Raw genomic sequence first — 21,310 nt, forward strand, 5'->3', positions numbered from 1 at the left:
GACTCCTTCCAAACAACCCCTCAACAATTACTTTTCCCTCCTCAGCCCCAGCACTGCTGCATCTGTACCTAAATTCTACAGCTCCAGGGCAATATCAGCCCAAAGTGGTTCTACTACCTTAATTATCTCCAGGAGGGCTGTGTCATATCCATGACTCCATTCCACCCCTATGGTTCACACCAGTCCTATCTCATTCCCACTGCAGACCTCCTGGTCAGCTTTATCTTTAGCCTTCACTCCCCTGCCTGGCACAAACACACCACGAGTAGTTTCCCACACCAGAGCAGAACAAGACCTTTTTTTCTTTTGCTCACTGGGAATCTGTGCTCTTGAATAGTTTTGACTTTGGGGAGGCCCTGGCACAGGTTGCCAGGGAAGTGGTGGCTGCCCCACCCCTGGAGGCATTCAGAGCCAGGTTGGATGAGGCTTGGAGGAACCTGATGCAGTAGGAAGTGTCCCTGCCCATGGAAGGGGGGGTAGAACTGCATGGGCTTTGATGTCTCTTCCAACCCAAGCTGTTCTGTGATCCTATGACTTTTCTCCTGGTATCCATCAGCTTCAAGGGCTGGTGATCCCACAGGATGGCTTGCTCTCTGTAGCCCTGGGGTACAGTGAGATCCACGGGTCAGAAATGCAAAAAAGAGACCAAGATCCAGAAGCTGGGAGGCAGGGACAGGGTTTTGAGGCAGGAAAAGCAGGGACGGCCAGGCTACTTGGGACAAGGGAGTGGCAGACACTGCCTGGCACACTTTGCCTTGCTCTGCTGGGCTTCCAGGACCACCAAGGCACCAGCTCCCACAGTCAGCGGATGTCCTGAGAACCCAGGATGTGAGCAAGTGTCAGTGATCCCAGCCCCATGGGGGAAAGGGGTGGTGGGGCTGGGGGGAAGGGGAGCAGAGCCCCACTCCCACTACTCCACAGGGAACAAGTACAGGATGGTTCAAGAGCAGTGGAGATGGAAACATAGAATCATTGAGGCTGGAAAAAACCTCTAAGCTCAACCACTCCAACTGTCAGCCCAACACCATCGTGCTGATTAAACCATGTCCCAAAGTGCCACATGGATTTCAAACCCCTCCAAGTGTCGTTTTTCCAACACAAGTACAAGGACTCCACCACTGCCCTGGGCAGCCTCTGCCAGGGCTTCACTGTGAGACCATTTCCTCTTGTCCTGTTACTTGTCGCCTGCGAGAAGAACCCAGCCCCTGCATGGCTCCAGCCTCCTCTCCAGGAGCTGCAGAGAGCAATGAGGTCTCCCCTCAGTCTCCTCTTCTCCAGACTAAAGAGATCTAGGTCCCTCAGACACCCCCAGAACCCCTGGGCTCCAGACCCTTCCCCAGCTCTGTTCCCCTTCTCTGGACGTGCCTCAGCCCCTCAATGTCTTTCTTGGAGTGAGGGGCCCAAAACTTAACCCAGGATTCAAGGTGTGGCCTCATCAGCACCAGTCCCGAGTGCAGGGGGACGACCCCTTCCCTACTCCTGCTGGCCATACCATGGCTGATCCAAGCCAGGATGCTGTTGGTGATCCAAGCCCAGGATGCTTCTTGCTCACCTGGGCCACTGCTGGCCCATGTTCAGCTGTTGTCAGTCACCCCCTAGGTTCTTTTGCACTGGGCATATTTCCAGACACTCTTTCCCAAGCCTGGAGAGCTGCATGGGGTTGTTATGACGCAAGGGCAGACCTGGCACTTGACCTTGTGGAATCCCACCCCACTGGCCCCAGCGCATGGATCCAGCCTGTCCACATCCCTCTGTCAGAGCCTTCCTGCCGTCCAGCAGATCAACCCTTTCACCCACCTTGGTGTCATCTGCAAACTGACTGAGGGAGCACTCCATCCCCTCATCCAGATATTAAACCAGATTGGCCCCAGCACTGAGCCCCGGGGACACTGCCCGGGACAGCTGAACTCCATTCAGCCCCGTTCACCACCCCTCTCCGGGCTCGCCCATCCAGCCGTTTTTTTCCCCCTAGACAAGAAGATGCTCCCAGTAGCCGGAGGGCAGAGGGACAGGTGTTAACGATCCAGGGAAGCCTCCGGAGCTGAGGGGCCGTGCCCGGGCAGGTCCCTCCCCGGCAGCTTCATCCCTGCCCCCGCCCCGCTCCACCCCCCAGGGCTCCCTCCCTGCCGCCAGAACCAAGTAATTCCCGGTCCCGGGATGTTGCGAGCTCCTGCCCGGAATCCCCGGCGCCCTTCGCGGCGGAGAGGTCGCTGCAAGTCCTGCCAGTCGGCCTCGGCAAGGTAAGACCCTCCTCCTCCTCCGGGATGTGGATGCAGGGCACTGGGCATCCCCGGTGCGCGGGCACCGGGGAGAGACGAGGTCTGGGTACCGGGGCAGCCCTGGAGATGGGGGTCCCGGTCCCGGCACTGGGGCAGCAACGGGGTGAGGGTCCGGATCCGGGGCTGACTCGGGAGTAGGGTTCTGGATCCGGGCAGCTGAGAATCCTTGGGAGCTGGGGTCTGGATTCGGGGCTGACCTGGGACTGGTGGTCCTGGTCTGGGCATCGGAGCAGCCCTTGAGATGGGGGTGCAGGCACCGGGGTAGACCTGGGAGTGAGGGTTCGGGGTTGTCCCGGGAACAGGGATCCGGGTCCAGGCAGAGGAGAATCCTCAGAGGCTGGGGTCCGGATCCGGAGCTGCCCTGGGGCTGGGGTCCCGGTTTGGGTACCGGAGCAGTCCTGGGAGTGGGAGTCGGGGTACCGGGGCTGCCCCGGGACTGGGAGTCCCGCTCCGGACACCGGAGCAGCCCTGGAGGTGGAGGTCCCGGTCTGGGCACCGGAGCAGCACAGAGACTGGGCGTTGGAGCAGCCGTGGGAGTGGGGGTCTGGGTACCGGAGCAGCCCTGGAGAAGGGGGGCCCAATCCAGGCAACGGGACATCCCTGGGAGTGAAGGGTCCCGGTCCAGGCACCGGGGCAGCCTTGGGAATGAGGGATGCTGGGGTCTAGGGGAGCGAACCAAACATGCGGTTCCTGGACCAGGACAAGCCTCGTGCAGGATCCGGCCGCTCCCAGCTCTTTCCCCGCGCTCCCGGTGCAGTGGCCGGATTCTGCCCGCCTTTGGCGGCCACCAGTGGCCTGGGGCGATGTCACTCAGGCCCTTCCATGCCCGGGGAGGGAGCTGCGGGATGAGTCACAGGGAGGAAACCGGTTGCATCAGAACGGGGTTGCTTTTTCCCTGCTCTTTGAAAGTCCCTCTTTGGCCTTCCTCCATCCTTCCATCCATCCTCTTTCTCCCCAGCACCATGGAAAAGGGGGCCAGCTCCTCATCCAGCAGCTTGGTGGCCGTGGCCTCAACTTCCACGGCCACCTTCAAGGAGGAGTTGCTGTGTCCCATCTGCTACGAGCCTTTCCGGGAAGCCGTGACTCTTTGCTGCGGCCACAACTTCTGCAAGGGCTGCGTGAGCCGTTCTTGGCAGCATGGGCACCAGGTGTGTCCCGTCTGCAAGGAAACCTCCTCCTTCAAAGACCTTCGCATCAACCACACACTCAACAACCTGGTGGAGATGGTCCTCAAGGAGGAAGAGCAGCAGCGGGGCCAGGCAGTCGCCCTTTGCCCCCTGCATCACGAAAAAGTCAGATTCTTCTGCCTGGATGATAAGGAACTGGCATGCTTAGTCTGCCAGAGCTCCAAGCAGCATGAAGGGCACAAGATGCGGACGGTGCAGGAGGCAGCTGTGGATTTCAAGGTGAGGGATGCTCCAGGAGGGCGGGGACTGATGGCATGGAGAGGCACCTCAGCATCTGGAGGGAGGGGTGCAGCTTGCATGTGCCCCAACAAGAACCTGCCAACGCATGGCTTTGGCTCGTGCACGGCGTGGTTGTACCCGGGATGAAAGATGAAGCAGCCACGCTGCCAGGGTGGGTCCCTGTGCTGCATTGCTGCCCGACACTCCCCCTGCCTAATAATTACCCAGTGCTACCACATCCCTCGGGGCAAGGATGTTGGTCCTGCAGTAAAGAGGAGCATCGTGATGCTCCAAGGGATTTGGCCCAGTCCGTGTGTTTCCTCATCTCAATCATCCTCTGATGGGCTGGATCCGGCCACACCGGTTCTTGCAGCAGCCACTTATTACAGCAGCGCCTTGGGGTTGGGAACGTATTTGGGATAGGGGTTGCCCAGCTCCCCCAGCCAGGGAGGGATGTGGCATGGGAGGCAGCCCTGAGCCCCACATGTTAGGATGGGCCAAGGCTGTGCGGGAAGGAGGAGGAGGAGAAGGGGGAGGAGGAGATGTGCTCCAGCCAGCAGCCAGGCGTCGTGCCAGGACCTGCTGTGTTTCCTGGCCAGGAAAGCAGCTGCTGCCGCCCTGACTCAGCCCACTGGGAACGAGCCAGATTTCAAATGTTGGCAGAGTGGCCATTGGGCTGCTGTTTTGCAAGGCTTGGTGGGCTGGCAGCGGCACCAAGTCTCCCTGGGAGCATGGCAGTGCCTGCGGCACTGGGACAGGCAGAGACTTGATAGTGCATCAGAAGAAGGGCTTAAAAATGGGAAGGGCTTAAAAACTCCTCCGCTTCGCTGCTAAGGGCAGTGTATTTGCATGTCTGAGTGCAAACTGAGCCCGTACAGCACTGGCAGACCTTGGCCATAGGAGGGGAAGGGGTGGATTGAGCAAGGATCCTGCTTAACCTCATCCTACTGGGTTTGGGGCTTTTGTTTTTCCCACATTGGAAATCTTGGGCGTAGGCTTGTGCGGGTCCTGAGGGTATCTCCTCCCCACAGGCCAAGCTGAAGAACATGGAGACCTCCTTGCAGGATAAGGCAAAGGATTTTGAGAACGCGCATCGCTCCTACAAGGCCATTTACAAACACAATGAGGTGTGTGGTCCCTCCTGGCAAGGAGGCAGAGGGCCTGATCCTGACACAAGTGTGTGCACGCCCTGGGCAGGAATGCAGCTGGCTCTGGGGTGCAGCCCTGCACCCATCCTGGGCTGCTCCATCTCTGAGTGAGGAGAGCAATGCAGGGGGGAGGAAGGACTTGAATCGGGAATTGGGGACTGGGGTGATGGGGCTGTGCCTGCTGTGACAGCGGGGACATTGATTTTGGGAGTGCAGTGTGGTCCCAGTGGGAGCGCAGTGAGTTCCTGAACTCTGGAGCTGGTTGGAGGGCTTCAAAGGAGATTTAAGGGCAGGGTGAGGGGAGCCCAGGGGAGCTGGAAGCTCCAAAGGAAGGTGGTGATGTTCCCACATGGAGCAGATGGAAGCTGTACGGGTGGAAGAGCAGATCAAGAGGGAGTTTGAGAAGCTTCACGAGTTCCTACGGGACGAGGAGAAGGCACTACTGGCCCAGCTGCAGGAGGAAACACAATGCAAGCACAGCCTCGTTGAGGACAAGATGAAGCAGCTGATGGAGGAGAGCCAAGCCCTGCTCAGAGAAGCCCACCAGCTCCAGGTGGACCTCAAAGAGGATGACTACACCTTCCTCATGGTAAAGTCCTGCAAGGTGCTGCCCCATGCCCTGTGGAGCATCACAGTCACTGTGTCACCCTCCTGCTTCTGCTTGGGTATTGGGTGATCCTTTTGGTGTTTGTAAGCCCCGATGACCACCCACAAATTGGGGTCTGATGCCCAGTGTCTCCTTCTCTTTCAGACGCACAAGAACCGTAAGCGCAGGTAAGTCCTGGTCCCCGACACTTCCCCTGCCCAGTGACACAGGGTGCTTGGGGTGGCTGAGCCCCTGCATCTCCTCCCTGGGGCTCCTGCCTGGCTGCAGAGTGAGGTCTGTGCACCAAGCGAGGACCTGTACCCACGTGTCAATGTGTGGTCAACATGGATGCACCAAGGGCTACAAAGATGAGGAGGGGACTTGAGCACCTCTCTTGGGAGAAGAGCCTGGGAGCCCTGGGGCTGTTTGGCATGGAGAAGAGCAGACAGAGAGGGGATCCCATCAATGCTGATTCATATCTAATGGGGGGGGCAGGAAGATGGGGTCAGACTCTGCTGAGTGATGCCCAGTGACAGGACAAGGGGCACCAGCACAAACTGGAGCCCGGGATGTTCCACCTGAACACAAGGAAATTCTTTCCTGTGGGGATGATGGAGCCCTGGGACCAGCTGCCCAGGGAGGGTGTGGAGTCTCTTTCTCCAAAAAGATCCAAACCCACCTGGACACATTCCTGTGTAACTGCTAGAGGTGACCCTGCTTTAGCAGGGGATTGGACTGGATGAGCTCCAGAGGGTCCAACCCCAGTAATTCTGGGATTCTCTGTCCCCCCTTGGGTCCAACCCCAGTAATTCTGGGATTCTCTGTCCCCCCTTGGGTCTGGGTGCTCCAGCAGAAGAAGGTGTTGGGGGTCCCCAAGGCTAGGCAGGACTCCTGGGTTCCTTCAGGCAGGACACAACTTCCTCCATCCCTGTTCCACTTCCATCCCCTTCTCCAGGATTGCCTGCACAACTGAGGAGCCAAAGAACATGCCCTCAGGGATTCTCCTCGATGTTGCCAAGTACGTGGGCTCGCTGCAGTACAATGTGTGGAAGAAGATGCTGGACATCATCAGAGTAGGTGAGGTTCTGGGTCTGAGGGATGTGTGAAGTCCCCTGCAAAACGTGGTTGTCACAGGGCTAAAGCAGCTTTTATGTGGGGCAGCCCTAGGCATGTTGGGTGCTGGAGAGAAGAGGAGCATGGACCAGCCATGCACACAGCTGTTGAGCCTGGGGTGTGAGGGCTGGAGACCATAAAGGGTGCTCTGGGGCACTTGCACCCCAAAAGGGAAGCTCTGGAGGGTGCATTTCTCCAGCTGGGTTAGGAAAGGGATGGATGGATCGATGGATAGATACCTACAGGGCTGTGATCACCTCATAAGCTCATCCCTGCAGCAAGCTGGGCTCCTAACGCATGTCCCCGCCACAGTCCCCTTCAGCTTTGACCCCAACTCTGCGGCAGCCTGGCTCTCGGTGTCTGAGGATCTCACCAGTGTCACCCATGGGTCCTACAAGCCACTGGTGAGGAACCCTGAGCGCTTCAACTCAGCCCCCTGCGTCCTGGGCTCCTGTGGCTTTTCCACCGGCTTCCACACCTGGGAGGTGGACCTGGACGGTATCACAGACTGGCGGGTGGGGGTGGCCCGGCCGTGTGGTGACACCTATTGGCCCTTCCATCACGATGCTCGCTCTGGCTTTTGGTACATCTACCGCATGCTCGCGCAGGACAGCTATATGTGCCGAGCATCCAACGCAGCACGCTCAGAAGTAGCACTAGGTGACCTGAGACGGATCAGAGTGGAGCTGGACTGTGACGAAGGGGAGCTCTCCTTCTACAATGCCGACAACAAGACCCACATCTACACCTTCCATGAGAAGTTTGGTGGCACTGTCTTCCCCTACTTCTGTGTGGAGGACACACCAAGGGGTGCACTCCGCATCTGTCCCCTCCGCATCCGCATCCATGAAGATATTACCATCTAGTGACCACCACCACCTCTGCCTACATTTGGAATTCTCCAGATGCTTTTTTACCTCTCCTCAGGGGGAAGAAGAATGGAAAAAATAGTTTATGTAAACACTGCCTCTTTCTTTATTATTAATAAACACTCTGCTGTACACTTCTCTGTGCTCAAGTCACCCTGGGTCCTCTCCTACCCCTCTCCATCATGGATCAAAGCTGGGAAGGCTTCAGGGAGGAGGTATCTAACTATCAGTGGGCTGTAAATAGTAAATTAAACCCTCTAGGGGTTTTCTAAGCTTAGACAAGTGCTGCAGCTTGTGGGGCTCCAGGACTCCTTGCAGTGTATAAGGCAAGGGGCATTGGCTTTTGCCAACACAACTTGGGGATGGGAAACTCGCATAGCTTGTTCCACATGGCTTGTCTGAAGACTGGGATAAGCCATAAGATTTTCCTCTATGAGGAAAAGCATCGATGGAGACATCCTTGAGAGTAGCAACCCATCTCCTACCCTTTTTCACAGAATCATGGAATGGTTTGGGTGGGAAGGGACATTAAAGCCCATCCAGTTCCAAATCCCTGCCATGGGCAGGGACACCTTCCACTGGATCAAGTTGGTCATAGCCGCATCCAAAGTCTTTCCATGACCTTACCTCTCTGAGGGGCTCTTCTGTAAATCCGCAGATCCAGGAGTCAGGGGCTGACGTGCAGTGGGTGTTTGGAGGTGGAAGAGGCTCAGAGGTGGGACACAAGTAGACAAAAACTCTCAATAGAGTCCTTAGCACAGGAAGGACATGGATGTGTTGGAGCGAGTCCAGAGGAGGACACAGAGATGATCTCTACTGTTCTGTATGAGGACAGTCTGAGAGAGCTGGGGTTGTTCACCCTTGAGAAGAGAAGTTTGCAGGGAGACCTTAGAGCAGTCTCCCAGTACTGAAAGGGGCCCCAGGAAAGCTGGGGAGAGGCTCTTCATCAGGGAGTGCAGGGATAGGACAAGGGGGGACAGTTTGAAGTTGAAAAGGGGGAGAGTGAGACAAGATCTGAGGCAGAAATGTTTTCCTGCAAGGTTGATGAGACCCTGTCCCAGGTTGCCCAGAGAAGTGGTGGCTGCCCCATCCCTGGAGGTGTTCAAGGCCAGGTTGGATGGAGCTTTGATCAGCCTGATCCAGTGCGAGGTGTCCCTGCCCATGGCAGGGCGTTGAAACTGGATGAGCTTTGATGTCCCTTCCAACTCAAACCATTCTATGATTCTATGAAAAACCACCCTCTGCAGCCCTGTGCTGGGTCCGATTTGATATTAATCGTGCCAGAAAGCTTTTCTTTTCCTCCATCCTGGTGAGCACTTCAGGTTGAAAGGTGATGCCCTGGGGAAAGGCAGTGCTGCCTGTGCTACCCTCACTGCCCAGTGCAGCCCAGCCCATCAGGACCTCGCTCTCAGGATACAGATATTAACGTGTGGTTTCCATGGTTTCTCCCTGTTTGCATAGGATGCTCCTTAGGAACAAGAGCTGGTGGCAGAAAAACAAAAGGGAGATAGTGGAGGCGTGCAATGCGGGGGTGACCCCGGGGGTCCTCCACCTTTCTTACGTCAGTTGATGTTATCTACTTCCAACTGAACATCCCTGGATATGGAGAAAGGAGGAAAATCAGTGCAAGCATCCTATCTCCTTCCCTGCACTGTGTCATAATGCTGATCATCACCCCTGGAAACCTGGGAATACCAGCAAATTTGGGAATCCCCTGGTCCACTTAAAAAGAAGCAAGGTGTTATACAGGGAAAATAAAAAGCCTGGACCAGGACCTCACCACCCTCACAGGAAAATATTTCTGCCTAAGATCTCATCTCAATCTCCCCTCTTTCAGCTTCAAATCATTCCCCCTCATCCCATCCCTGCACTCCCTGTTCAAGAGCCCCTCCTCAGCTTTCCTGGAGCCCCTTTCAGTACTGGAGGCTGCTCTAAGGTCTCCCTGCAGCCTTCTTCAGAACAACCCCAACTCTCTCAGCCTGTCCTCGTATGCGAGATGCTCCAGCCCTCAGATTATCTTTGTGGCTTCCTCTGGACTAGCTCTAACAGATCAATGTCCTTAATCTTCCCCAGAGCTCAATTTCATTTCCACAGAGGTAGAAAAAAATGTCTTTAAATGCAAGCTTAAAACCTGCAGTAATGGGTGATGTCTCCATGGGACTGAGCGTTTGCTCGCACATCCATCACTGGAGAACAAATCTGGCGAAAACTCTAGTGAGGAGGAAGCCAATCTGCCTGAGACCCTACTCTGCAGCTATTGTACCCTTCCCTGGTGCCCGAGATCCTTCCTGAGGCACTTTGGTTACTTGCAGGATCTTCTCCAGGCTCCTTGCAGCAATTAGAAGGATCTAATTTATTATTACTGTCATCATGATGATGGTGTGAATCTCATGAAATTCAACAAGTCCAAGTGCAAAGTCCTGCTCCTGGGTTAGGGCAATCCCAAGGACAAATTCAGGCTGGGTGGAGAATGGATTGAGAGCAGCCTTGAGGAGAAGGACTTGGGGTGTTGGGGGCTGAGAAGCTTAACGTGAGCCAGCAATGGGTGCTCGCAGCCCAGGAAGCCAAACCGTGTCCTGGGCTGCATCCAAAGCAGTGGGACCAGCAGGGCAGTGGAGGGGATTCTGCCCTTCTGGTCTGCCCTTGTGAGACCCCATCCGGAGCCCTGCATTCAACTCTGGAGTCCTGAGCACAGTAAGGACATAGATCTGTTGGAGCAAGTTCCATGGAGATGATCCAGAAGCTGGGACACCTTTGGTATGAGGACCGGATGAGAGAGCTGGGGTTGTTCAGCCTGGAGGAGAGAATGCTGAGATGATATCTTAGGAAGAAATGTTTTCTTGTGAAGGTGATGAGGCCCTGGCCCAAGTTACCCAGAGAAGTGGTGGCTGCCCAATTCCTGGGCATATTCAAGGTCAGGTTGGATGAGGCTTTGAGCAGCTTGATCCAGTGGGAAGTGTGCCTGCCCATGGTGGGGGGTTGGAACTCGATGGGCTTTAAAGTCCTTTCCAACCCAAACAGCTTTGTGGTTCTGTGAATCTATGATAATGATGCTTATTTTAGCTTCCTTTTTGGCTGCTGATACTGAGGATGGGGAGCAATGGCCCCGCTCCAGCTGCCAGGGTGCCCAGGATCCCAGTCCCCATCCATCCTGTGAGGGTTGGGTGGGTACTGCTGCTCCACGGGTGAGCATAGGGTGGGAGTGGGGCTTCCCAGTACCTGAGAGGGATGAAGGGGTTGTGAATCCAACTGGAGGTGGGTCCTGAGGTTGCTGCATTGAAGCCCCCCACCCCATCAGGCTGCACAACGCCCCTCTCCCTCAGCATCCCCCCATTGATGGGGACGGGTGATGTTTCGGAGAAGCAGGTGGCTCTCCCATTGGCTCCCAGCCCCGCGATGATGTCATTTCTACCCAATCCGGAGCAGGACAGCACCTATTCCCCACCCTCTCCCCAACCCTCCCACACCCTGGGTACCAGCCAGTGCCGGGGCTGGTGCATCCCTGAGGAGTGGGGGGCAAGCGGGGATCCCCCAACTCCCCAGGAGGTTTCACAGCGTGAGATTGCAGGATCCTGGGACCAGTCCTGCTCCTGGGTCATCAGCGCTGTGGCAAGAGGGTTGGGACTAAGCCTGTGCCCTGGCAGTGATGGATGGGATCCACTGGCTGCTCCACCTGCTTTTCCCAGGGCCAGGAATCCCCCAGAATGAGGAAGGACCAAACTTGTGAGTCTCCTTCCAGATAAATCTGTGGATACTGAACCTTTGGGGCGAGGCTGGAGAAGCTGGAGAGGAGTTGAAGGAGGGGGATGCAAAGCCCACCTCCAGCCCTGCAAACGCTGCTGAGCATGGCTGGAGGATGGGAAAAGGCTCCAGGGAAACATCGTATACACTCACTTCATCTGTAGCGTCTCCCCTGGGTCCCTGCTCTCAGCAGAGCAGCATCCCAGGACACATGGGTCCTCCTGTAGGGCCATCCTTGTAGTCCAGCCAGGTGGGTCCCACACACTGCAAGCCCACAGCTGAGGTTTGTCCAATCTCTCCCACCTGTACCTGGGAAGGGTTTGGATGCTGGTACTGGGGTGCCAAGGAAACTTTCCAAAGCTGGCAGCCTGCAGCTACGGGAAGAGGCAAACCCTTTGCCTCCCTGGCCTCCTCTTGCTGCTGGGGCTCTTACCTCCCTGGCATCAGCCCAACTTCACGGCCAACCTCTCCCCCAGCCACCTCCTGCCGTGTCCTACCCCACAGGCTGACACCCTGCACAGGGTTTGATGGGACAGTGTGGATGGGAAAGGGGTGGCCCATGGCAGCCCACAGTCCCCGTCGCTCTGGGTAGACCCAAATCTCCTTGGCTTCCTTCTTCCACACCTCATTTGGTTTAGACCAGCCCATGTTGCTGGAACTAACCTATTCCCAGTGTTGGAGCAGCCAGGAGGCTTTGCAGGATGGGAGGTGACAGCCCTTAGGGTTTGTGACAACCAAGAATCCCCAGAGCCTACACAAGGGCTCTAAGAGCTCAAACCAAGATCCATCTCCGCAAACACTGGTCCTATGGAGGGGGGGACAGGGAGGCACCTCTGGATGTGCCTGCTTGGTGCCCCCAGCATCTCCCCCGGTTCTATCCATGCAGCTAAACTGTGGGCATCAACAAAGGGTGGCAGGGAGCAGATTGTGCCCCAAACTTGGACAACAGGGAGCTTAAAGGAGTAATTGGGCAGAGCTCCCTGCACCCCCCTGCCACAGGGTGTCACGCATCCCGTACCAGGCAGGACAGGGGCCATCCCACAGCCACGTGGGTCTCCACAATGGCTGTTTGTCCCTCAGTTGGCCACTGCCTCTTGACTCTTTCCTCCCCTTGCTTCCTCATCTCAGGGCTGTGCTCCATTCCCTCTGCAGCTCCTTGCACATCCCATGGGCACCCTACCCACGGCATCCACCCCTGTGTGGGCACCCGAGCCCTGCCGAGCCAGGGGCCTCTGGCTCAGAGTTCACTCATCCCCTGAGCATCAGTGGATCTTTTGGGAGTGAAGCAATGCACCATTAAGTTTCAGTGGGACGTTACAGCTGCCCCACCATGAAACGTGGGGTCACATATGTGTCATCCCGTTTTCCAGCTGGGTCACCCTGTCCTTTTCCAAGTCCTGAGACTTTGCAAAGCCACCCTACATTTGTTTTCCAGAGGGAATCACCTCCCCACAGCCTCTCTGAAGCTCCTTGCATAACAGAGGAGACAGCTGCCTAAATATACCTGGATGGCTCCCTGGAGGATGCCGGGATTGGGATCACCATCGGATACAGCACTAAATAGGTCAGGGTGAAGCAGATCTGGAGGAAGGCGATATGTCTGATGGGAAGGGCTCAGCCTTAAGAGATATCTTAGCTCTGCTGGGCCTCCCTGGGGACCTCCACTGATTCCGACAAGGCACCAAAATAGTTTTGGGATCTGGGACTCGGCCTCTACGAGCTCTTATTATGCAGTTTTTAGGAGGTTAAGGAGCTCTCATGTGTTTTGGGGCTGGGAACAGTTACATCAAGCTTGTGCCACGTCCCAGCACAAGATGGAGAAGATGCCCTGGGAGGATGGAGAGTACATCCTAGGAAGATGGAGAAGACACCCTGAGAGGATGGAAAGGGAGAGAACTCCCTGGGACAATAAGGAGGATGTCCTGGGAGGATAAGGAGGACACCCTGGGAGGATGGAGAGGACGCCGTAAGAGGATGGAGAGGACACCATAAGAGGATGGAAAGGACGCCCTAAGAAGATGGAGAGGACTCTGTGAGAGGGTGGAAAGGAAGCCCCATTGCTCTCTAGCATGGAGAGGTCACCGTGGTGTGGGGCAGGTGGGGAGCAGGGCAGTTTGTACTCATCAAAGATGCCACCAGGACTCCATTAAACACTCGAAGTCCCCTTCTTTGTTACTTTGTTCCTCTCCAGCTTTGTCCTGCTCTAGCTGAGAGCTGAAGCTTTCTTCCCACCATGTGTTCAACCCTTCCAATCCATCACGCCCACAATGGACCTCCCCAAAATCCCCTTTTTGGGGGGCCAAATACACCCCCTCACCCCCACCCACCTTTGCCTCCTACCACCTCTTCGCTTTTATAATTCTTTTAAGGTTATTTTTTTCCATCTCCTCTCCCTTTTTTTTTCCCAGGCCCATCCCGAAAATAGCTGTTCGGCGTGATGTCACCGGGCTGGTACCCGGTTCGTACAGCGCCCTGGCCAATCAGCGGCGGCGCTAAGGATGCTCCAATAGCCAAGCAGGGAGGTGATGTCATGGGGGGGGGGGGAGCACAGGGTCCCCCCGGGAGGGATGCTCTGCACAGACCCCGCTCCCGCGTTAAATGAGCTCGGAGAGCGCAGAGAAGCAGCTCAAGAGCCGGCATTGGGGTGAGTGGGGGGCAATTGGTTGATTTTGGGGGCTCTCGGGGGGTGTTTTTGGGGGAAGAGTTGAAAAGTTTTTGGGGAGGAGTTTGGGGGGCTTCTCAGAGAGGTGCCTGGATATCACTGTCTGGCTGTGACACCCCTCTTTGTCCCCCTTCTCATCACTACAGCATCCTCATCACTCCAGCATCCTCCTCATCGCTACAGCATCCTCCTCAGACCCCAACACATTGCTTTTCTGGGGGTCCCCATCCTGCTGTGACCCAAACAGGCACGGACCCCCCCGACAGGGTGTTTTCCACCCATTTGGGCACCGGGAATGGTTTCCAGTCCATTCCCCCGCCAAAAACTCGAGAGCCAAGCCCAAGCTGCTGGGGACCCAGCTCCCCCTTCCACCTCCCTCATTCCACACCACTGCAGGTCTCATCCTGCCCCACCACGTGTAGGCATAGGGCAACCTATGGGCTAAGCGGGGTGCAGAAATGTGGCTCAGCATCCTCCTCCTCATCTCCCTCCATCATCTCCAGGACATCCACACCTCGAGCATCCTCAGGACCCCCTCACTCGCAACATCCTCAGGACCCCCAGGGGATGCGTAGCCCAAATGTGGGTGCAGCGGCACAGAACCCCTCCAGAGGACAGGATCAGCTTGAATTATTGATGGTGGCAGGATGGTGGTGGAGGTGACCTGCTCTTGGCTGGCACTGAGATATTTATTCCAGGGAGTGGGGGGAAAATGAGAGAGAGGAGGTGACTGCCATCCTGCCTCTCCCCCACAGAGGGGTGGGGAAGCATCCATCGCTTTGCAAGCTTCAAGGGAGTGAGCAGGGAGCCCCCTCCACCCCTCCATCCCTTCTCTCCATCACTGGAAGCTTCTTCCAGGGAAGGGTTTGGGAGATGGAAGGCTCCCCACTGCCTCAAGGCATCTACAGTGGAAACGAGGGTGTGAAACCAGGTTGCAGCCCTTTGGAGCGGGATCGGGCCCACTCCCTGCCACGTGCACCATACTGGGAGAAGGATTGCTCCCACAGCCTCTCTGCACTGGGGGTTTGAGTGGGGTTTCAGGCTAGGGGTGACAGGATTGAGCCTGGGATGACAGGTTTCAGAGTGGGGGTGACAGCATCAGCATGGCCCCAACCACACCCTGCTTCCTTTAGGCTGCACGTGTTGTTTGGAGGACACAGGGTCTGAGAAGCAGAGAGAGAAGGGAGCATAGTAGGGAGGGGTTTTCCTCTTGGAGGAGCCTTCAAACACCTTGAACAGCATCTTCATCCAACAAGAACGAATGGCTCTGGCAGCCCACCACCCACCTCCCTCCCAGCCAGCACCATCCCTGGGGATGGACCCCATCCTCATCCCCATTTTGGGTCTGATGGGTGATCTCTGCATTTTATCTTCCTGCTGGGGCATGAACGCCTGGAAGAAAGGTTTCTATAGCCTGAAATGCATTCAGGTTCACCATAAACCCAGGGAAAATGCAGATTTGGGGTGGTAACACAAGGAGGGGGAGGCACGAGAAAGGCACATGCATGCAGGCAGCTTCTAGCCAGGCTGTCAGAGCTCCAGGCACAGCCTCGTGTCAGCACACGAGCCAACGGAACATCCCCACCCTGCCTTGGGAAAAGCCACTGATGGCAAAACCCTTCAGCTGAGCAAGGAAAGCCCTTAGAGGGACTAAACCCCTGAGTAACTCCCAAATCCAAGCAGCCCTGGCTCCAGGGCTCACCTAAAAAGGAGGGGAACATCTGCAGGAAGGGTGTTCCCAGCAGATTGTCCCATATTTTTAGGCAGACAGCACCGAGTGATTCAGACTGATTGATGTCAGCAGGTCCAGAGATGGAGGAAGCCTCTGGTGGGTCTCTCAAGCAGACTTGGAGGTTCCTTCTAGCTATTTGTGGGGGGATCTGTAGCTGGAAAGGAGGTTCGTGGTCTCATTCCCAGTTCCCAGAGCAAGGATGAATTCTTCCTTGCTTGATCATCTGTTCCTTGAAGGGATGCCCAGCCCCTGAGGTCACCCAAATATTCCCAGTTCAGCCCTCTCGATGGGTGTCTTGGTATCCCTATTCCAACCCACGACACCAGGGCTGAACCACAGGGGTGCATTCAGGGTGCAAGGATTTGGGTAAATGTGGTGGAGATCATGGTGTAACATGAGTGCAGGAGCTGGACCCTGAGATGGTTTGTCTGAAGAGGTGGGATGTGCCCAGACCAGCAGTCAGCCCACGCCCCTCACTCAGCAGATATGATAGACCTCAAAACCCTTCAGCCAGGCGAGGAGGAAAGCCATTGGTGGGGACACATCCCTGGGTGACCACAAAATCCAAGCAGCCCTGGATCCAGGGCTAGCCTGAAAAAGGGGGGAGCATCTCCAGGAAAGGTGTTCCTGGCAGTGTGTCCCCATATTTTGTCCCTTTTCCTGGTTATCTGAGTGATTTCCCTGCCAGATCCCAGCAGGATTAGGGACAAAGGATTGGGATTTCCCAGGATCCTGCAGGTCAAACTGGGTTGTGCTCTATTGTGACTGCAGGAGCTTGCAGTGACCTGATAGACCTGAGATGCTCACGGTATGGTGGTTGCCCCTTCCCAAATAGGGCTGGAAGGATTCTAGACTCCCTGTTTTAAAAAAGGAATTCCAAATGCCAAGCTCAGCCTCCATTTTGGCACAGCTGAAAAGGGTTTTTCCACCAGGAACCCCTCTTATGCCACCAACATCCTGTTTGTGTCCACCAGAAACCCTCGGAAAGGGGAACAGCCCCAGATTATCCAGGTTTTAATGAAGCTCTGGGTGTTGCCACTCCATGCCAGAGCCTGCGCTCACCCTAGGGCTTCGCTCCCCAGGGATGGTCATGAGGGTCTGGAGATGCCCCTATGCCTGAACCATGGAGAGGGTCCTGTTGGGATGCAGGAGATGGTCCCTGTGCATCAGCCTCTCTGCATGTGGTCTGTCAAGGGGCAAGCTGAGGACTGGTGTTCTCTAGACACAAGTGAGGGTGGTGGCAGGCCTGGCCTTGGGTCACAGTAGAGGCTGTGCAAAAGGATGGTGCTTGTCCATGGGGGTGGGAGTGGTGTGTGTGTGCACGCTGCTCCTGGCATGTATGTGCAAACACATGTGGGTTGTGCAAGTGATGGGCAGCCCAGAAGGTCCCCCACCCGACCAGCTGCTGTGACCGTCCCACTGGGTACCCATCCCACCATACCACTGTGTGCACATCCCAGAAGCATGTATCTATAATGTTACACTACATCTGTGTGCCCATCCCACTGGTGTGTGCCCATCTCATCAAACCGCATCTGTGTGCCCATCACACCAGTGCACTCCCATTCCAACAGACAGTGTCCATCACATCACATCTGTGCCCATCCCAGCAGTGCACACCCATCCCAACAGCATGTACCCATCACATCACACCATATCTGTGTACCCATCACACCAACCAGTGCATGTTCATCCCAACAGCACATACTCATCCCAACAGTGTGTACACATCACATCACACCAAGTGTAACCCCATGCCCCCGGTGTGTGCCCACCACAGCAGCCTTAGTGTGTATGTGAGGCCACATATGGGCAGCTTTCCCATAGGGGACAGACAGGGCTGGGTGATCCCTCCAGCCTCTGGGACACTCTAAACTGATCCTGTCTCTTTCCTCCCCCAGGACCCAGAAACGATCTTGCAGCAGACACCCAAGGATCATCACACCATGACGCTGGCTGGTATGACACCATCATAGGGCCATGTGTGTGGATGGGGACAGCCTGGTTCACTCAGCCCTCTGAACTCAACCGTGGTATCCGACCCATACTGGGGCAACCCTTGTTTGTGTGGAGCTCCATCCAGACCACCCAGGGAATGGCTCTGTCCATGGGGTAACCCCTGTCCTGGGACGCTCATGGCATCCCAATGGTGACAAGGGGTCATACATTGGGTTACATGAAGACACAACCCACGTGGCCACGAGCAAAGCACCCAAACTCTGTGTGCCTCAGTCTCTCCTTTGCCAGCCTTGCTTCCCTCCATCTAGATCACCCATTTGCAACATCTGGGTGAACTTCAGTGCCAGCCCCCATCCCAGGCTGGGGTGTGGCAGCCAGGACACCTGGCAGGACCTCTCCACCCTTCTGACCCCAATCCCACCATCTCTTTCCAGCTTACAAAGAGAAGATGAAGGAGCTGCCTCTCGTCTCCCTCTTCTGCTCCTGTTTCCTCTCGGACCCCCTGAACAAGCCAGCATACACGTATGAAGGTAGGAACCTGCTTTCCACCCATGGTCAAGGGGTGCATAAACAGCAGGGGCTGCAGTCCCACCATGACATGAACAGAATCATCCTCAAACTGAGAGGGGTGGCTCCATAGTTTGCTGGCACCAGCTGGAAGCAGGGGGTTTGGTTGGGTTGGGGTGAGGGTGGTCTCAGGCAGCCCCACAGCCTCCTCTCCACTGTCACTCCACTGCACGAAGCGCCAGGCGTGGGATTGGTATTTTTAGGCAGACGGCACCCAGTGATTCAGACGGATTGATGTCAGCAGGTCCAGAGATGAAGAAATCCTCTGATGGGTCTCTCAAGCAGCATTGGAGGCTCCTTTTAGCTATTTGTGGGGGAATCTGCAGCTGGAAAGGAGCTTCATGGTCTCACTCCCAGTCCCCAAAGCAAGGCTGCATTCTTCCTTGCTTGTTCATCTCTTCCCTGAGGGCATGCCCAACCCCTGAGGTCACCCAGATATTCCCAGTTCAGTCCCCTTGCTGAGTGTCTTGGTGTCCCTATCCCAACCTATAACACTAGGGCTGAACTGCAGGGGTGAAACTCATGGAGATCAGGGAAGGTGATGGCAAGTGGGTGGGCTGCAAGTGCTGGACCCCGAGATGGTTTGTCTGAAGGGGTGGGGATGCACACACACCAGTAGTCAGCCTGTGCCCCTCACTCAGCAGACACGGTAGACCTCACCTGGTGCGTCATCTCTGACATGGAAGTCATCGAGCTCAACAAGCGCACCTCCGGGCAGTCCTTTGAGGTCATCCTGAAGCCCCCATCATTTGATGGCATCCCTGAGTTCAACGCCTCCCTGCCCAGGCGGCGCGACCCATCCCTGGAGGAGATCCAGAAGAAGCTGGAGGCAGCAGAGGAGAGGAGAAAGGTAGGTCTAGTGGCTCATGCGTGGCAGTGCAGCATGGGGACATGCTATGGGGACACACAACTTTGCACTTAGGGTGCTCACTCAGAAAGGTACACCCATCTTTGGGGAAGTTGTTGAGTTTGGAGAGAGTGGTTTTGGCCAGGAAGAGAAGGGACCCATGGTCTCCATGGCAATCGTCTTTGCTTATGCAGTACCAAGAGGCTGAGCTGCTGAAGCATCTGGCAGAAAAGCGGGAGCATGAGCGGGAGGTCATCCAGAAGGCCATTGAGGAGAACAACAACTTCATCAAAATGGCCAAAGAGAAGCTGGCACAGAAGATGGAGTCCAACAAGGAGAACCGTGAGGCCCATTTAGCGGCCATGCTGGAGCGCTTGCAGGAAAAGGTGAGAACAAGGGTAGGAGGGAGAGGGGAAACACTGGGACACCAGTTCGGGAGGGTGTCACAGGACACTTGGGCACCCTGCATGTCTCTTGGAGTGGCATTACCCACCAGGGACACCACTGAAGTGTGGAAAAGGTCTCTCTTTTCTCCCATTGTGCAACAATATCCAAATGTAATTTCTCACCTGGGGTGGGGTAGTCCTGCCCAGGGACCCACCAAGCCTGACGTATCCATAGGCTCATGAGCCATTGGTGGGTGGAGAGCTGGGACCCATATCTCAACCACAGACAAGCAAAGCCTTTGTTTTCCCCATGTCCCACCATGGTGGCTTTGACTCACCACTAGCAATTTTCCTCCTTCTGGGTGGCAGATCTTCCCCTGATCCCTTCTCCAGAGGTCATGGAGCCGTCAGCTCTTCAGCAGAGCTGGAGTGGTCCATGCTGCCATGCTAGGAGATGCTTCCACCCTGCCTGCCTGTGCAGACCTCTTCTCTCTCCCTGAAGCAGGTCTGTTCCCAACCTCAGCACGGAAGGTCCCACCCTCACCACCTGCAGCTCCCTCCAAAACATGCCTTCAGCAAGGAGCTCGCCCAGTGCCCTTCTCCAAACGCCTCAGCTAGCCTTGAGTCAGAGAGCACGAGATAATGAAGGACAATCCAAGTTAACCCCATCTCCTTGGGGCTCCTGGTCCATCCTGTCTGGTTGACGTCTACCTCCTAGCTAGAGGGCGAGGACAATCTGTCCCTGAGTGCCTCCACAAACCTTAAAACACCCCAGGGGAGGAGAGGACGCTGTTGACCCACCGGTGGTGTCCCTCTGGGGATGAACCTCATGAACGCCCTCATGCCTTCGAACCCCTCCGAAGCTGCTGGCCCGTCCATGGGGACCCTGAAGTCCATCCAGCTAATGCGTGTTCCCCCTCCTCCTTCCTTCCTACCCCCCTCCCACAGGACAAACACGCAGAAGAAGTGAGGAAAAACAAGGAGCTCAAAGAAGAAGCCTCCAGGTAAAGAGGCAATGGCTGGACTGACAGCTCCGGGGAGGTGGCGGAGGCTGCTGCAGCGCAAGGTTGGATGTTGGAAGAGTGGACGTTCCTCTGCTTTCTTTGTTCGTGAATGTAAAGAGTTGACCAGTGAAGCCATCCTATTTGTTTTGGGGAGGGTGGGGAGGGAGGAGAAAGAAGGGAGGGTTGGCCAGGAGAGAGGGTGCCGGCTTCGGGATGCCCACCTTCTTGGTGGGTCTCACACACCGCCCGCCAACCAGGTCTGGAAGAGAGAGCTGAGGGCTGGTGAAGAGGAGGATATGGCCCCCTCAGGGAAAAGATGGTGGGGGAAGAGTGGGTGGGGAGGGAAGGGGCGGGGAAATGTGCATTGTGTGTGACTTTAATTTGGTGCTGGGCAGGCAGAGTGGGCAGGTGGGCATCCCTCCAGCTTCCTTTCTTTCTCTTTGTCCCACCCTACTGATGGGCAGCAGCATCTCTTGGTGTCCCTCCCTCCCTTTTTCCTGCCTCAGTTGAAGGCCTTTTGCCCAGAGCGGGTGTTATTTGCCCATAGACCTTACAGAACCATTTTGGGGAAGGGGGAGAAGAGACCTTCCCCACTGGAGGTGGTCGAAGAGAGAGGCTGGCTTTCTCCAAAGGCTTTATCTGGCTGTAGGAAATGCCGATTGTCCATTTCAAGGGTGGAATTGAGAAGCCAACCTGACTTCCCAAAAGAGCTGGGTTTTTTTCTTGTCTTTTTGAAAATTCTTGGTTGAAATCCCCCTTTCTGCTGTAGAGCAGCTGGAAAGCCACTGACTTTTAGAGGTGGCAGCTCATTTGAAAAGGGAGATCACCCCCATGAGAGAGCAAGAGCAGGAGAGGAAAACAGGACAGGGCTGTGGAAACCATGATGGAAGGGATGGGGAAAAACAAGAGGGAAAGAGGAGCTGGGGAAGGTGAGGCTGGAGAGCCAGAGGTGGGATGGAGATGCCTTTCTGGAGAGCAAGAGAAGACAATGGCTCTAGGAAGCTCCTGGGG

General features: G+C 56.0%; 2 protein-coding genes across 5 annotated transcripts; both read left to right on the top strand.

Annotated features, from left to right (window-relative positions):
- The first annotated feature begins 2,104 nt into the window (after positions 1–2,104).
- TRIM35 (tripartite motif containing 35) lies at positions 2,105–7,532 on the top strand. The gene is made up of 7 exons (XM_054062535.1): positions 2,105–2,240; positions 3,238–3,685; positions 4,717–4,812; positions 5,192–5,422; positions 5,585–5,607; positions 6,375–6,496; positions 6,845–7,532. The coding sequence occupies exons 1-7, from the start codon at positions 2,158–2,160 to the stop codon at positions 7,396–7,398; spliced, it is 1,557 nt and encodes a 518-aa protein (XP_053918510.1). The 5' UTR covers positions 2,105–2,157; the 3' UTR covers positions 7,399–7,532.
- A 6,142-nt stretch (positions 7,533–13,674) lies between these two features.
- STMN4 (stathmin 4) lies at positions 13,675–21,260 on the top strand. 4 transcript variants are annotated; one of them, XM_054064054.1, is made up of 6 exons: positions 13,675–13,786; positions 17,438–17,495; positions 17,930–18,025; positions 18,704–18,912; positions 19,104–19,295; positions 20,244–21,260. In XM_054064054.1, exons 2-6 carry the CDS (start codon positions 17,483–17,485, stop codon positions 20,301–20,303), a joined length of 570 nt encoding a protein of 189 aa, XP_053920029.1. In that variant the 5' UTR covers positions 13,675–13,786; positions 17,438–17,482; the 3' UTR covers positions 20,304–21,260. The 4 variants fall into 4 exon arrangements, with proteins under 4 accessions (XP_053920029.1, XP_053920030.1, XP_053920027.1 ...); XM_054064055.1 differs by having other exon boundaries at positions 18,707–18,912; XM_054064052.1 differs by lacking the exon at positions 20,244–21,260 and adding an exon at positions 19,801–20,235.
- The last annotated feature ends 50 nt before the right edge of the window (positions 21,261–21,310 follow it).

This window comes from Cuculus canorus, chromosome 3 (assembly GCF_017976375.1).
Source record: "Cuculus canorus isolate bCucCan1 chromosome 3, bCucCan1.pri, whole genome shotgun sequence".
Taxonomy (NCBI): Eukaryota; Metazoa; Chordata; class Aves; order Cuculiformes; family Cuculidae; genus Cuculus; species Cuculus canorus.

Bases quoted from the DNA above. Each gene is read 5' to 3' on its own strand.
- TRIM35 (XM_054062535.1), top strand. From the start codon at position 2,158: ATGTTGCGAGCTCCTGCCCGGAATCCCCGGCGCCCTTCGCGGCGGAGA. The intron at 4,813-5,191 runs GTGTGTGGTCCC...CACATGGAGCAG, and splicing joins CCATTTACAAACACAATGAG to ATGGAAGCTGTACGGGTGGA. The intron at 5,423-5,584 runs GTAAAGTCCTGC...CTTCTCTTTCAG, and splicing joins ATGACTACACCTTCCTCATG to ACGCACAAGAACCGTAAGCG.
- STMN4 (XM_054064052.1), top strand. The intron at 18,026-18,703 runs GTAGGAACCTGC...CCCCTCACTCAG, and splicing joins GCCAGCATACACGTATGAAG to CAGACACGGTAGACCTCACC. The intron at 19,296-19,800 runs GTGAGAACAAGG...TCCCTGAAGCAG, and splicing joins TGGAGCGCTTGCAGGAAAAG to GTCTGTTCCCAACCTCAGCA.